Source organism: Suricata suricatta, chromosome 1, assembly GCF_006229205.1.
Source record: "Suricata suricatta isolate VVHF042 chromosome 1, meerkat_22Aug2017_6uvM2_HiC, whole genome shotgun sequence".
NCBI classification, from domain to species: Eukaryota; Metazoa; Chordata; class Mammalia; order Carnivora; family Herpestidae; genus Suricata; species Suricata suricatta.
In genome coordinates, this window is record NC_043700.1 from 34,219,241 (window position 1) to 34,234,623 (window position 15,383).

The 15,383-nt window shown below is 35.4% G+C and overlaps 1 protein-coding gene across 1 annotated transcript in view; it reads left to right on the forward strand.

Moving 5' to 3' along the window:
* The window catches only part of LOC115300731 (A disintegrin and metallopeptidase domain 3-like), a 79,809-nt gene that overhangs the window by 27,502 nt on the left and 36,924 nt on the right, over positions 1–15,383 (forward strand). The window contains exons 6-10 of the mRNA XM_029950242.1: positions 509–574; positions 10,885–10,956; positions 11,194–11,360; positions 12,913–12,994; positions 14,767–14,903. Coding sequence (XP_029806102.1) covers positions 509–574; positions 10,885–10,956; positions 11,194–11,360; positions 12,913–12,994; positions 14,767–14,903 — 524 coding nt within the window. The remainder of the gene's footprint in view (positions 1–508; positions 575–10,884; positions 10,957–11,193; positions 11,361–12,912; positions 12,995–14,766; positions 14,904–15,383) is intronic.

Consider the following 15,383-nt stretch of genomic DNA (forward strand, 5'->3'; position numbering starts at 1 on the left):
ATTTACAGTAGTACTGATTCATATAACTGTATTCTTAAAATGGATGCATTCCATTGAGTGTAGCCACAAGTTAATATAGATAATAGAAATATTGAGAAAATAGAGGCAACATTTGGTGGAAATCTGATGGGGATTTATTTAGTTTGAAGGTTCCAGGGGGAGTCTCTTGGAGGAAGGTTTTGAGAGGAAAGAAACATGGTTTCTCTGGTAACTTTTTGAGAATTCTAATTATTAAGAATATAGGTAAAAGCTTCTGATTTGTTCCTAGAATTTGAATTTGGAAACTCACCTGCTTATTTATTCAGTGGGCATTTATTCTCTTATTTTCCTGTTATTTACATCTAGATGAATCTGAATCTATCTGTTTTTCTGTGTATGTGTTTCTATTCCTCTCAGTGTATGTTTGTGTGTGTGTATATATATATATATATCATGTAGATGTTAATTACAAAAAAAATGTAAGAATTAAAAACAATGTTTTATTTAACTTATGTCTTCTGTTTTACAGAAAAATTCAGATATTGAGCTATTGAGAAGAATTCTGAAAATACAAATCATTATGGATAAAGCCTTGGTATGTATTACTGATATATTTTATCATATCTTTGTCTTATGTTTAAATTCAAAGGGAATATGAAAAAGAAACTTCTTTTGTTTGCAATACAGGTATTTTACTCTGTTCACAATATGTATCATTGTATAGCAGGACATAAAAAAATGTTGTCAATTGTCATTGACATATGAGGACCAATATTTATGGTATTGATTTCCAAATCAGTATAGAATTTTAGCAATAATATATAGCTCTGTATGTATGGAAGGGTTCTACTACACTAAATCTGTTGGGCTACAATTAGCTATGGAAATTTATGAATCCTCTTCAAATTGTGCAAACTCTTTTCCTTAAATCTGTTTCCATTTTAAAACAAGCTATTTTATTACTCAATTGGAGAGCCTTGTAAATATTATTTTTTAGAAATTATGTTTGTGTACAATTGCTTGAGTATTATTCGTAGGATTATTAATTACAGAATTCTGGTTTATGTAATCAGTTTGAGTAAAGTCATATGAGTAAAAAGTATAAGATCAGATTTGTCCATTATCACTGATATTTTTGCATAAGGTGTCTCAATAAGTGTCATAATGTCATAAAAGGAAGTATTTAGATCTTTAAATAATTTTCAAAAATCAGTAACTTACAGTAAAGAAGAGACAAAATAAATACATAATAATAAAAAAACACATATAGTTTTATTACCAGGTGATAAATCATACCCATGTCCTGTTTTTAATGTGTACCTGCATATACATATATGTTCATATACCTTTGTTTTACATATGCTATTTTGTAAATTAATTTGTAATGCTCTATTTCCCACTTATTAATGAAACATATTATTTCAATTTAATTTTGATGTTCACAGTGTCCAATTAATATTTAATACAATTTGATCTGATTTACTAGCTAATGCCTTGTGGGGACTTTTTTTTCATTTTACTTAATTTTTTTTAGTGTTTTTAGTGTTTTATTTATTGTTGAGACAGAGCATGAGTGGGGGACGGACAGAGAGAGAGGGAGACACAGAATCTGAAGCAGGCTCCAGGCTCTGAGCTAGTGGTCAGTATAGAGCCTGACATGTGGCTCAAACCCACAAATATGAGATCATGACCTGAGCTGAAGTCGGAGGCTTAACCGACTGAGTGCCCCTTCATTTTATTTTAATGATTCAAATTCAGTTTCAGGGGTAGAATTTAGTGATTCATCACTTATATAATGCCCAGTGCCCATTACAAAAAGTGCCCTCCTTAATAACCATCAACCATCTAGCCATCTGGCCCATCTCCCACCCAGCTCTCCTCCAGCAACCCTTGGTTTGTTCTCTATGCTTAAGAGTCTCTTTTATAGTTTGCCTTTCTCCTATGATCATTTTGTTTCATAAATTCCACATATGAGTGAAACTATATGGCATTTGTTTTTCTCTGACTTGTTTCTATTAACATAATATACTCTTGCTCCATCCACAGGTTGCAAATGGCAAGATTTCATTTGTTTTTTTATGGCTGAGTAATTACCACATTTTTATCCATTAATCAGTAATGGGTGCTTAGGCTCTTTCCATAATTTGGCTATTGTTGACAATTATAAGCTTCAAGGTGTATGTATCCCTTTGAATTAGTCTTTTTGTACGCTTTGAGTAAATACCTGGTGGTGAAATTGCTAGATCATCGGGCAGTAGTATTTTAACTTTTTGAGTAATCTCCATACTGTTTTTCAGAGTGGCTGCACCAGTCTGCATTCACTCCAACAGTGTGAGAGGGTTCCCTTTCTCTGCATCCTTGCCAATACCTCTACTGTTTCCTGAGTTGTTCATTTCAGCCATTCTGACAGGTGTGAGGTGGTATCGCATTGTGGTTTTGATTTGTATTTCCCTGATAATGATTTATGTTGCACATGTTTTCATGTGTCTGTTAGCCATCTGTCTGTCTTTGGAAAAATGTCTATTCACATCTTTTGCCCATTCTGTAACTGGATTTTTGGGGGGAGTGTTGAGTTTGATAAAAGTTCTTTATAGATTTCGGATACTAACCCTTTATCGGATAGGTCAGTTGCAAATATCTTCTCCCACTCCATAGAATCCCTTTTAGTGTTATTGATTGATTACTTCCCTGTGCAGAAGTTTTTATCTTGATGAGGTTCCAATAGTTCATTTTTGGTTTTGTTTCTCTTGCCTCCAAGATGTGTCTAGAAAGAAGTTGCTACAGTTGAGGACAAAGAAGTTGCTATCTGTATTCTCCTCCAGGATTTTGATGGTTTCTTGTCTCACATTTAGGTCTTTCATCCATTATAAGTTTATTTTTGTGTATGGTGTAAGAAAGTGGTCCAGTTTCATTCTTCTGCTTGTTGCTGTTCATTTTACCCAAACCATTTGTTGAAGAGTTTATTTTTTCCCCCCGCATTGCATATACTTTCCTGCTTTGTCTAGGATTAGTTGATCATATAGTCATGGGTCTGTTTCTGGGTTTTCAATTCTGTTCCATTGATCTCTGTGTCTGTTTCTGTGCTAGTACCACCGTGTCCTGATCACTGTAGCCGTATAATACAGCTTGAGGTCAGGAACTGTGATACCACCAGCTTTCCTTTTCTTTTTCAAGGTTGCTTTGGCTATTTGGGGTCTTTTCTGGTTCCATACAAATTTCAGGATTGTTTTTTCTAGCTTGTGAAAAATACCAGTGGTATTTGATAGGGATTGTATTAAATATGTAGATTCCTGTGGATAATGTAGACATTTTAACAATATTTCTTCTTCCAGTCCATGAGCATGGAATGATTTTCCTATTTCTTTGTGTCCTCTTCAAATTCTTTCATCAGTGTTTTTTAGTTTTCACAGTACAGATCTTTTCCCATATTGGTTAGAGTTGTTCCTAGGTATCTTATGATTTTTGGTGCAGTTGTCAATGGGATTGATTCCTTGATTTCTCTTTCTGCTGCTTCATTATTCATGTATGGAATTGCAACAAATTTCTGTATATTGATTTTATATCCTACAACTTTGCTGAATTCACACAGCAGTTCTTTCATGGACCTTTTGGGTTTTCTACATGGAATATCAGGTCATCGTGAATAGTGAAAATTTGACTTCTTTCTTACCAATCTGGTTGCCTTTTATTTCTTTTTGTGGTCTGATGGCTGAGGCTTGGACTTCCAGTACTAACAATAGTGAGGGTGGACCTCAGTGTCTTGTTGCTGACTATAAAGGAAAAGCTCTGTTTTTCCTCATTGAGGATTATATTAGCTGGGAGTCTTTCATATATGGCCTTTATAATGTTGAGGTATGTACCCTCTATCCGTACTTCATTGAGGATTTTGTCAAGAATGGGTGCTACTCATTGTCAAAAGCTTTTTCTGCATTTATTGAGAGGATCATATGGATTTTATCATTACTTTTATGAATGTGTTACATCGCCTTGATTGATTTATAAATATTGAACCACTCTTGCAGCCCAGGAATAAATCCCATTTGATTATGGTGAATAATTATTTTAATGTGCAGTTAGATTAGAATTGCTAAAATCTTCTTGAGAATTTTTGCATCCATGTTCATCAAGGATTTGACCTGCTTTTTTAAATTCTGCTTTTTAGTGGAGTCTTGAGTTTTGGAATCAAGGTAATGCTGGCCTTATAGAATGGGTTTAGAGATTTTTTTCCTTCTATTTCTATTTTTTGGAACCATTTGAGAAGAATAGGTATTAACTCTTATTAAATTTATTTAAGTAGAATTCACCTTTGAAGCCATCTGGCCTTGGATTTTTGTTTACTGGGAAATTTTTAATTCAATTTCCTTGTTGGCTGAGTCTCTCCAAATATTCTATTCCTGTTTCACTTTGGTAGTTCATATTTTTCTAGGAATTCATCTATTCTTCCAGATTGCCCAGTTTTTTGGCATATATTTCATAATATTCTAATTCTATTTCTATGGTGTTGGCTGAGATCTTTCTCTCTTGTTCATGATTTTATTATTTGGGTCATTTTTTCTTTTTGAGAAGTCTGACTAGGGGATTATCAATTTTATTAACTCTTTAAATTAACCAGCTCCTAGTTTTATTGATTTTTTCTTTTTTGTTGTTGCTTCTGTTTCTTTCATTTCTGCTCTAATTTTTATTATTTTCATTCTTCTGGCTTTAGGCTTCATTTCCTATTCTTTTTTTAGCTCCTTTAGGTATTAGATGGTAGGTTGTGTGTTTGAGAGTTATTTTGCTTCTTGAAGTAGACCTCTACTGCTACATACTTCCCTCTTATAACCACTTTTGGTGCATCCAAAAGGTTTTGAACCATCATGTTTTCATTTTAATTTGTTTCCATGTAGTTTTTGTATCTCTTCTTTAATTTCCTGGTTGATCCATTCATTATTTAATAGGATATTCTTTAACCTCCATGTATTTTGGTCTTTCCATTTTTTTCTTGTAGTCGACTTCAAGTTTCATAGCATTGTGATCAGAAAATATGCGTGGTATGATCTCAGTCTTTTTGTACTTGTTAAGGCCTTATTTGTGACCCAGTGTGTGATCTCTTCTGGACAATGTGCTCTTGAAAAGAATCTGTAATCTGCTGCTTCAGGATGAAATGTTCTGCATATATGTGTTAAGTCTATCTGGTCCAGTGTGTCATTCAAAGCCATTGTTTCCTTTTTGATTTTCTGAGTAGATTATTTGTCTATTGATGTAAGTGGATGTTAAAGTCCCCTACTATTATTGTATTAATATCAATTAGTTTCTTTATGTTTGTTATCAATTCTTTTATATATTTGAGTGCTTTCAAGTTGGGAGCATAAATATTTATAATTGTTAGATCTTCTTGTTCGATAGACCCTTTATTATGATACAATGCTCTTCATCTCTTGGTACAGGTCCGATTTAAAATTTATTTCATCGGATAAAAATATTTCTACTCTGGCTTTATTTTGACTTCCATTATCATGATAAATGATTTTCCATCCCCTTACTTTCAATCTGCAGATGTCTTTAGGTCTAAAAATGAGTCTCTTGTAGGCAGTATCTAAGTTCATCTTGTTTTTATCTATTCTGATAACCCTATCTTTTTTGATTGGAACATTTACTCCCTTTATATTCAGAGTGATTATTGATAGATATGGACTTAGTGCCACTGTATTACCTGTTAAGTCATTGTCTCTGGAGTTTTTCTCTGTTCCTTTCTAGTCTTTGTCACTTTTAGTCTTTACTTCCCACTCAAAGAGTCCCCTTTAATATTTCCTGCAGAGCTGGTTTAATGATCATGAACTCCTTTAGTTTTATGTTTGTCTGTGAAACTCTGTATCTTTCCTTCTATTCTAAATGACAGGCTTGATGATAGAGCATTCTTGGTTGCATATTTTTCCCATTTAGCATGTTGTCTATATCATGTCACTTCCTTCTGGCTTGCCAAGTTTCTGTGGAGAGTTCTGATGCTAACCTTATTTGTCTTCCCTTGTATGTTAGAGATATCTTTTACCTAGCTGTTTTTAGGAGTTTTTCATTATCTCTATGTTTTACAAATTTAACTACATAATGTCTTGGTATTGGCCTGCTTTTTTGGATTTTGATGGGACTTCTCTGTGCTTCCTTGATTTAGATGTCTGTTTCCTTCCTCAGATTAGGGAACTTTTTGGTTATAATTTCTTCAAATAAACCTTCTGCCCTTTTCTCCCCTCTGTTTTTCTTCTGGGCACCTATGATACAAATATTATTATGCTTTAAGGAATCGCTGAGTTCCCAAGTATACATTTGTGATCCAATACCTTTCTTTCCCTCTTATTTTCAGCTTCATTATTTTCCATAATTTCATATGGTACATTATTTGTTCTTTCCTCTGATTCTCCCATCCTTGTGCTCATTATATCCCGTTGGTTTCACATGTCAGTTATAGCATTTTTTATTTCATCTTGACTGGTTTTTAGGTCTTTTATTTCTGTAGAAAGGACTTTCTTGTGTATTTTATGCCTTTCTCAAGCCTAGCTGGTATCCTTATGATTGTTGTTTTTAAATTCTGAGTCAGACATATTATTTATATCTGTTTCAATAGATCCATGATCATGGCCTTTTCTTGTTCTTTCTTTTGGAATGTATTCCTCCATCTTGATATTTTGTCTAGGTCTGTCTTCTTCTGTGTGTTAGGAAAGCCTGTTATGTTTTCTACTCTTGAAAGTAATGGCTTTATTAAGAAGAGGTCATTTCTTGTCCAGGGTCTAATTCTTCAGGAAATGTTTCTGGCATATGATATGTGAACTTTGCTCCTCTGTTTGGCTGTTCTTCCCTTCAGGTCATTTCCCAGCAGAATTTTTCCATGCCTGCAGTGGGGAGTGTTTGGACCTCATTCAGAGTGTGACAAGTTTTAAAAAGTGTATTCTGTAGGAGGGTGCCTGTCTCTTCACACTCTCGCCAGCATCTATAGTCTCTTGATTTGTTCATTTTAGCCACTCTGACTGGCGTGAGGTGGTATCTCAGTGTGGTTTTGATTTGTGTTTCCTTGATGATGAGTGATGTTGAGCATTGTTTCATGTGCCTGTAGGCCATCTGGATGTCCTCTTTGGAGAAGTGTCTGTTTATGTCTTCTGCCCATTTCTTCACTGGGTTATTTGTTTTTTGGGTGTGGAGTTTGGTGAGTTCCTTGTAGATTTTGGATACTAGCCCTTTATCTGACACTCTCCTACACTGTTGGTGGGAATGTAAACTGGTGCAGCCACTCTGGAAAACAGTGTGGAGGTTCCTCAAAAAACTATCCATTGAACTCCCTTATGACCCAGCAATAGCACTGGATACAGAAGTGCTGATGCATAGGAGCACATATACCCCAATGTTCATAGCAGCAATGTCAACAATAGCCAAATCATGGAAGGATCCGAAATGTCCATCGCCTGACGAATGGATCAAGAAGATGTGGTATATATATACAATGGAGTATTACATGGCAATGAGAAAGAATGAAATCTGGCCATTTGTAGCAAAGTGGATGGACCTCGAGGATGTCATACTAAGCGAAATAATTCAGGTGGAGAAAGACAGATACCATATGTTTGCATTCATAGGTCTAACAGGAGAACAGGAGAAACCTGATGGAGGACCAGGGGGAGGAGAAGAGGGATAGAGAGTTGGGGAGAGAGAGGGACGCAAAACTTGAGAGACTATTGAATACTGAAAATGAACTGAGGGTTGAAGGGGGAGAGGGAGGGCGGGAAAGAGGTGATGGTGATGAAGGAAGGCACTTGTGGGGAAGAGCACTGGGTGTTGTATGGAAACTAATTTGACAATAAACTCCTAAAAGAAAAGTGTATTCTGGTTTGTCTTTAAAAAGAGGCCTGATCCTATTTCCAATAAAGCTGAAGCGAGTGCTCTGTGGTCAGCAGAGTAGGATAGTGAGGGGATCTGTGCTTGTCTTCTGGGGGTGGAGCCCACTGCTCTGATTCTCAGGCACACTTGCCCTAGTAAAGAAGCACCTGCAGAGTGCGGGCAAGTGTGGCTTGGTGTCAGCAGCTCAGGTCTTCCCTGTCAGTGGAGCTGTGTTGCTCATTGAAGTCAGTCATACTGATGGATATGTGAGAAAAGTTATGCCAGCCTTCTCCCTTGTCCCAGGAGAGTGTTGAGTTCATGCCCACCGCTGTCTGGGAAGTCCTCAAAGAAGAGCAAATGGTCTCCCCTTGAGGGTCTGAGGCATCCCTCAGATCCCTACCTTGATCCTGTTTGTGGGCCATCTGCCTGCCCAGCAGCACAGTGCACCTATGTTTTATCCCAGACACATCTCAAAACTCCAAACTTTAGTGCAGACCTGCACTGGTCATCTGGGTTAGGGTCTCACCATGCTGGTGCTGGTGCTGGTTTGTCCCAAAAGGACATTCTCATGAGTGCACAGGAGCTTGGAGTTTAGAGCAAAGCACAGCAAAACCCTGAGTTCAGGTTAACTGCCCTCAGCAGCTGTCTCCGCCTCTACCTTAAGGGGTGAGGGTGGAGCCCAGTAGTGCCTGTAGGCTCTTTTTGTCCCTGACAGGCAAAACCACCTTTCCCAGATGCACTCCAAGAAGGGAGGAGTGTCTTTCTTTGTGTGTCCCTGGGGATCCTCAGATTGCACAGTCCACTCTTGGGGATTGCCCTCCTTTTCCACAGAAATACTGCGGTGCCAAGTGGTCTCCACATCAGCCACTATCAGAACTCTAAAACTATACAGTCTTTGAGTTCTGCTGTTTGCAAACACTCAAGATAGTTAGGCCCTCTCATTTTCCCAGTCAATAGCTTTGGGGAAGATATTTCCTTGTGTGATCTTTGTGTACTGCTCTCTCACTCGCTGTCTCTCTTTCTCTGTAATCAGGATCCTTCCCTTCTGCGGCGCCCATGATATCAATCCCCCCACCCCGGCCAAATCACACCTCTGCACCTCCTACCCTGCACAGTGTGGCCTCTTCTCTCCCTGGTCATGCAGTTTGCTCTGTCAGTCCTCAGATCGATTTCTTGGGTGTTCAGAATGATCTAACATTTATCTAGCTTTTTTCAAAGGAAGAGGTGAGCATAGTGCCCCCAGGAGGCTGCTAATTAAATCTAAACAGACTTCTTTTCTCTCTCCATTTAGCTGGATACCTTTTTACTATTCCAATAACAAATGAAGGCATTTTCAATGCAAATGACATCATGCGAAACAAAACAAAACAAACCTCAAAACAACTACATAAAATTCCAAGAGTTCCTTAAAATATGCTATGAATAGTATTTCCTCTTTTATGTTCGGTTTATCTGTCTTAAATTTTGAAGTATAGCTTTGCAAGCAGAATATCGATAGGTCTTTTTTTCTTTACTCAGATAATCTCTGCCTTTGAAAACTTGTATTTACTGTTAATTTGTCTGCTTGATCTATGAATGATTAAGAGAACTATGTAAAAATTTCTATGATAGTCAATTCCTGTTTATAATCTTTATATTTTATTTTATACACCTTGTTACTATGCTATTAGTTATAGTCAAGTTTCGAATGTTTTCATCCTTCTTGATAATTGATTAATTTTATCAATGTATTATGATAATTATGTCCATTTTTGTTTTTAAGTTTTTTTCATATTAATGTAACTGTTATATTAATTAATGTAACTATCATATAACATGCTTTTGGTCTATTATTTTCCTGATATATATTTTCATGCTTTGACTTGTAATATCTCTATGTACTTAGAATTTAGAGTTTTTTACTTTAATTTGCATATAGTAAATTTTAGTAGTCTCTGTCATTTACCTAGTATTTGGTCTGCTGGTAATTTGTGATTAATGCCATATAATGGATTTATTTCCATAGTCATACTTCTGATTTCTTTTGTCTTGCTTTTCATATTTTCAGTTTTGCAAAGGATCAGCCACCTTCACTCAATACCACTCATGCTGCATTGTATAAATATACAATGTCATTTATTGTCAAAGGTTATATACAGAGAAATAGCAAAGTATAAATAGTCTTTATTTTATTTTATTTAAAAATATTTTAATGCTGTTTATTTTTGAGAGAGAGAGAGAGAGAGAGACAGAGCATGAGCCAGCCGAGAGACAGAGAGAGAGGGAGACACAGAATCTGAAGCAGGCTCCAGACTCTGAACTGTCAGTACAGAACCTGAAGCAGGGCTTGAACTCAAAAGCTGTGAGATCATGACCTGAACCAAAGGCAGACACTTAACCTACCGAGACACTCAGGCACCTTATAAATAGTCTTTAAAGACCTAGGAGGATAACACCTTTTGGCCATATCAGAGAACTCTATCCATTACATATTGTTTTCTGTTAGTAGTCTTCTGTAGATTTGTTGGAAATTATTGAACACACCACGTTGCCACTTTTTATGTTTTTAGCTAACATTTAGAAATGTGTACCACATAGTTTGAAATATTTAGAGAAAATACTATGATTTCTGTTCCTTTGAATGAACATATTCTTGAAATTATTCACTGTTATGGCCTTCAAAGCTCTGTGTTTAAAAAGTACATTCTTTATCCAGAATATATAATCATGTCATCCTACTGGGATGAAGACAGATGATGGCAGCATGCTATAGCAGAAAAAAAAGTAATTTAGTTACTTGGAGAATTGGGTTCTGCTTCTTAACCCTAGTAGTTATGCAATCTTAACTTTTACTCTTTATTGTATGTATGTGTAAAGAGGGAGACAATCAGTCTTCTTATTTTAAGGTTATTGACTACTATTTAAAGTCCCTAGGTTTATGCCAAAAACTTACTAAGCACTTGATAAATCTTCCGTTTTTCCCTTTCACTTGAGCATTGTGTTATTTTAACATTTTATATCCATTTAAAATGTGATAGTTTAGTAACTTTCATTAGTGATGAAGAAACCAAATTTGTCTTTCAGTTTGATTTCATGGGCTCTGAAATAGCAATTGCAACTGAAAAAGTTGTCCATATTATTGGTGTAATCAATACTGTAAGTATTTATGTTTCATTTAAATAAGAAACATTCCCTATTAATGCACTAATATTGTTTGTATACGTAGCATTTCCAGCTTTTTGAAAGCACAGTCCCACCAACAAGGTTCATCCACCAATGGGTTTCATCTCCAAAAAAGGGTGTAAATTAAATATATATTAGCATTATGTATAGAGATGTAATGTTATATTTATGATTACCTAAAACTGCATAGTATATATCTTCTGTTTTCAGATATTTTCCCAGCTTAAAGTGACAGTTAGGCTAATTTCTTTGGAGATCTGGTCTGATCAAAATAAGATTTTGCTTAGTGGGGATGCTAACGAAGTACTACAAAGATTTGTGTCATGGAAAGAACAATTTTTGTTTCAAAGGTCCCACGATATGGCATACTTATTAATGTAAGTCCCTTATTTTCATTAATATAGGATTTATCAAATTATTTGATATGTTAGCTATAAATATTATATACAAAATGTGTTATGCATTATAACAAGACACCTCAAAGAAAGAGTGTATGTATACCACATTGACAAAATGCAAAATATAAAAATCTGAAAGCAATGTATGACACTAAGTCATAGTAAACCATTATTAGAGGGGACTGTTTATCTATGGAAATGTAATAAACTTGAAAAGTCATAAAGCCTTGGGATAAACATGGGCCTCAATGATTTTAAAGATTTTTTTGGAGGTAAATAATTGAAACCATTATTTTAACATTAAATACAATGTACATTAGTTAACAGAATGCAGTAGTTCCATATAATGCTGGTGAAAATACAATACATCAAACTAGTAATGTGGTTACCATCTGGTATATCTATACTGACCAAAGGCATAGCTATTTAACTATTTGCACTATTTCTTTCAAGAGTATATATGTTGTTTGTTTTAATTATTTGATTATTTAGATGGAAATATTAAAAACAGTCCTAAGGATCTGAATAATATGCAATAGATTTATAAATCTAGTGATGTTTCCTGGGGAATTTAAGGACAGGTTTGGGGCCTCAGGAGCTATAATAACTAAGGATTGAAATGTAGAAGGACACTTTCTACATTCTATCTCTTTTATTCCTTTGTAAAATTTTTTAATGTTTATTTGTTTGAGAGAGAAAGAGAGGGAGAGAGCACATGAGCAGGGGAGGGGCAGAGAAAGAAGCAGAATCTGAAGCAGACTCCAGCACAGAGCCTGATGTAGGGCTTGAACCCCTCAACTGTGAGATCACGACCTGAGCCAAAGTCTGAAGCTTAACCAGCTGAGCCACACAGGTGACCAATCTCTTTTTTTCTTAATGAGTCCACTGCATATTCTGTCTCCTTGTCTCCTTGTCCTCTAGTCCAACATTTTTTAGATGCTGTAAGGGTTCACTATGTGCAAATCATGGCAGTAAGGTATCCTGACTTGTACATTTTAAATTATATCCATCCAGTGATGGCAACAGTGATGATTAATGTTTTGGAAGGATTGGGCACTGCTGGGCTTTGGGATGTATATTACATAATATTAAAGTAGACTTTAGAATTTAGCTTTGTAGGAACTGTGGGATATTACACAAATACAAAATGATTGAAAGCATTAGATGTGATCTGTAATATTTGTATTAAAAAATAGCTTTAGGGGGACTTGGGTGGCTCAGCTGGTTAAGTGTCCAACTTTGGCACAGGTCATGATGTCACAACTGGTGAGTTTGAGCCTTGCGTCAGGCTCTGGTGCTGACAGCTCAAAGCCTGGAGCCTGCTTCGGATTCTGTGTCTCCCTCTCTCTCTGCCCCTCCCCCACTCACACTCTGTCTCTCTCTTTTAAAAATACATAAGCATTAAAAATTTTTTTAAACATAGCTTTATTAAGAAATTGAATTCTTAAAGTTAATTAAGTTAGTAATAATTTAAAATGCATTTGTTCAGAAGAAAAATTTTATTATATGAAAAATTTATTATTTATTATAGTTATAGGAAGCATCTTAATTATGTGGGAGCAACATACCATGGAATGGCATGCAGTCCGAAGTTTGCTGCGGGAATTGCTCTGGTACACACTTTATTCCCATCTATTCAGTACTTATATCATGTTTTAAAAGTTAATATCCACTTCAAGGACAAAATATGTGGTAAAATACACATAAAATTACCATTTTTACTAATTTTAAGTGTACAATTCAGTAGTACTAAGGTAAGTTCATATTGTTGTGAAATGGGTCTTCAGAATTTTTTATCTTGCTTAAATAAATATTTGTATTTTTTGGCCAACACGGTCCCATTTTCTATACAATCTAGCCCCCGGAACTCACCATTATTCTCTGTTTCTGTGAGTATGACATGTTTAGATTCCACATGTAAGAAAGATCGTATAATATTTGTCTTTTTGTGTCTGGGTCATTTCACTTTGCATAATTTCATCCAGGTTTATGTATGTGTTGGAAATGGCAGGATTTCATTCTCTTTATGGCTGAATAATATTCAAATATATATATAAAATACTTTTTATCCATTTATCTGTCAATGGACATTTAGGTTATTTCCATACCTTGGTTATTGTAATGCTGCATGAACATGGGGGTGCAGATGGCTCATCAAGGTATTAATTTCAGTTATTTCGGATGTATACCCAGAAGTAGGTATTTGCTACGTCATATAGTTCTATTTTTAATATTATGAGGAACAGTCATACTTATTTCTAGGACGATTGAACCATTTTGATTCTATCAACAGTTCACATTTTATATTTATTACATCTTTATCAACACATTATCTTCTGTTGCTGTTCTTGTTTTTGACTAGCAGCCACCCTGACTAGTATGAGGTGATATTTCATTGTGGTTTTGATTTGCACTTCTATGATTACTAATGATACTGAACATCTTTTCATTGCTTTCTGTTTTTTGTATATTATCTATGGAGAAATGTCTATTCAAGTCCTAAGTCTATTTTTTTTTTACCATGTGATTCAGCAGTTGTCCTCTTTGGCATTTCCCAATGACTTGAATACTTATATCCACACAAAAACCTTCATATGAATGTTTATAGTAGCTTTATTCATAATTGCTAAAATATGGAAACAACCACAATATCCCTTAATACATGAATGGATAAACCAACTGGAGTAAATTGATATAAAGGGATACTATCCAGTTTTTAAAATGAGCCATCAAGCTGTGAAGACATGGAGAAAAATGCATAGTCATTAGTGAGAGAAGCCAATCTGAAAAGGTTATATACGGTGTGTTCTAAAAAAGGAAAATCTGGAGATGGTTAAAAGATTATCGGTTGCCAAGAGTTTGTGTCTTGGTGACATCATTACTTTCCAAGTGTTTCCTTGAAGACAAAAATGCTACCTGCAAGTTGTCAGAGTATTCTAGCTTTAAAAAAATTAATATGCCTCTCCCCAAAACATTTCTGAAGTCAAAACTAGTTACAAATTCAACCCTTAGGAATCTGTGTATTTTTTCTAAGTGTTCATTGAAAAGTAATATAGTTACTGAAACAATGCATTCTCTTCTAAAATTGTGTTGAAATAGAATATGTAAGGAAAGCATCTGATAGCATTAATCTTATTTTGTTATATCCCTGTGCCATTTGGACTAAACATAGTATAATTGAAAAATAAAAATAAAATTTGCCTATTTTTTTTTCTAATTTTCCATAGTCCTAGAAAATAATGGTATTTGGCACAGTAGTTTCTTAAATTTGTATTTGAATTTGAGTAATCTGGCCAAAAAGAAAAGATCAAGGGGGTAAAAGAAAATAATTACTCCTGTCAAGAAACACAAAAACCAATTCTGTTTTATTTTGTTTTGCATTTAGTACCCACAGATGATGACTTTAGATGCATTTTCAGTTGTTATGGCACAGTTGCTTGGAATTAATCTGGGATTAACATACGATGATATCTACAACTGTTACTGCCCAGGGATTACATGCATAATGAATCCTGAAGCAATGTAAGATTTTATTTTTATCAAATCTGTGTCTTCTCTTGGGAATTGTTGTAGTAGTCACTGATATAGAATGTCTTTCAATACAATCTGAGTAAAAATATTTTTATTAAATAATGTGCTTTTTATTTTTATTTTTTTTAATATTTTATTGTCAAATTGGTTTCCATACAACACCCAGTGCTCTTCCCCTTAAGTGCCCTCCACCATCACCACCACCTCTCTTTCCCCCTTCCTCCTCCCCCCCCAACCCTCAGTTCATTCTCAGCATTCAATAGTCTCTCAACTTTTGCATCCCTCTCTCTCCCCAACTCTCTCTCCCTCCTCCGCTCCCCCTGGTTCTCCATTAGGTCTCTCCTGTTTTCCTGCTAGACCTATGAGTGCAAACATATGGTTTCTGTCCTTCTCTGCCTGGCTTACTTCGCTCAGCATGACACCCTCAAGGTCCATCCACTTTCCTACGAAGGGCCATATGTCATTCCCTCT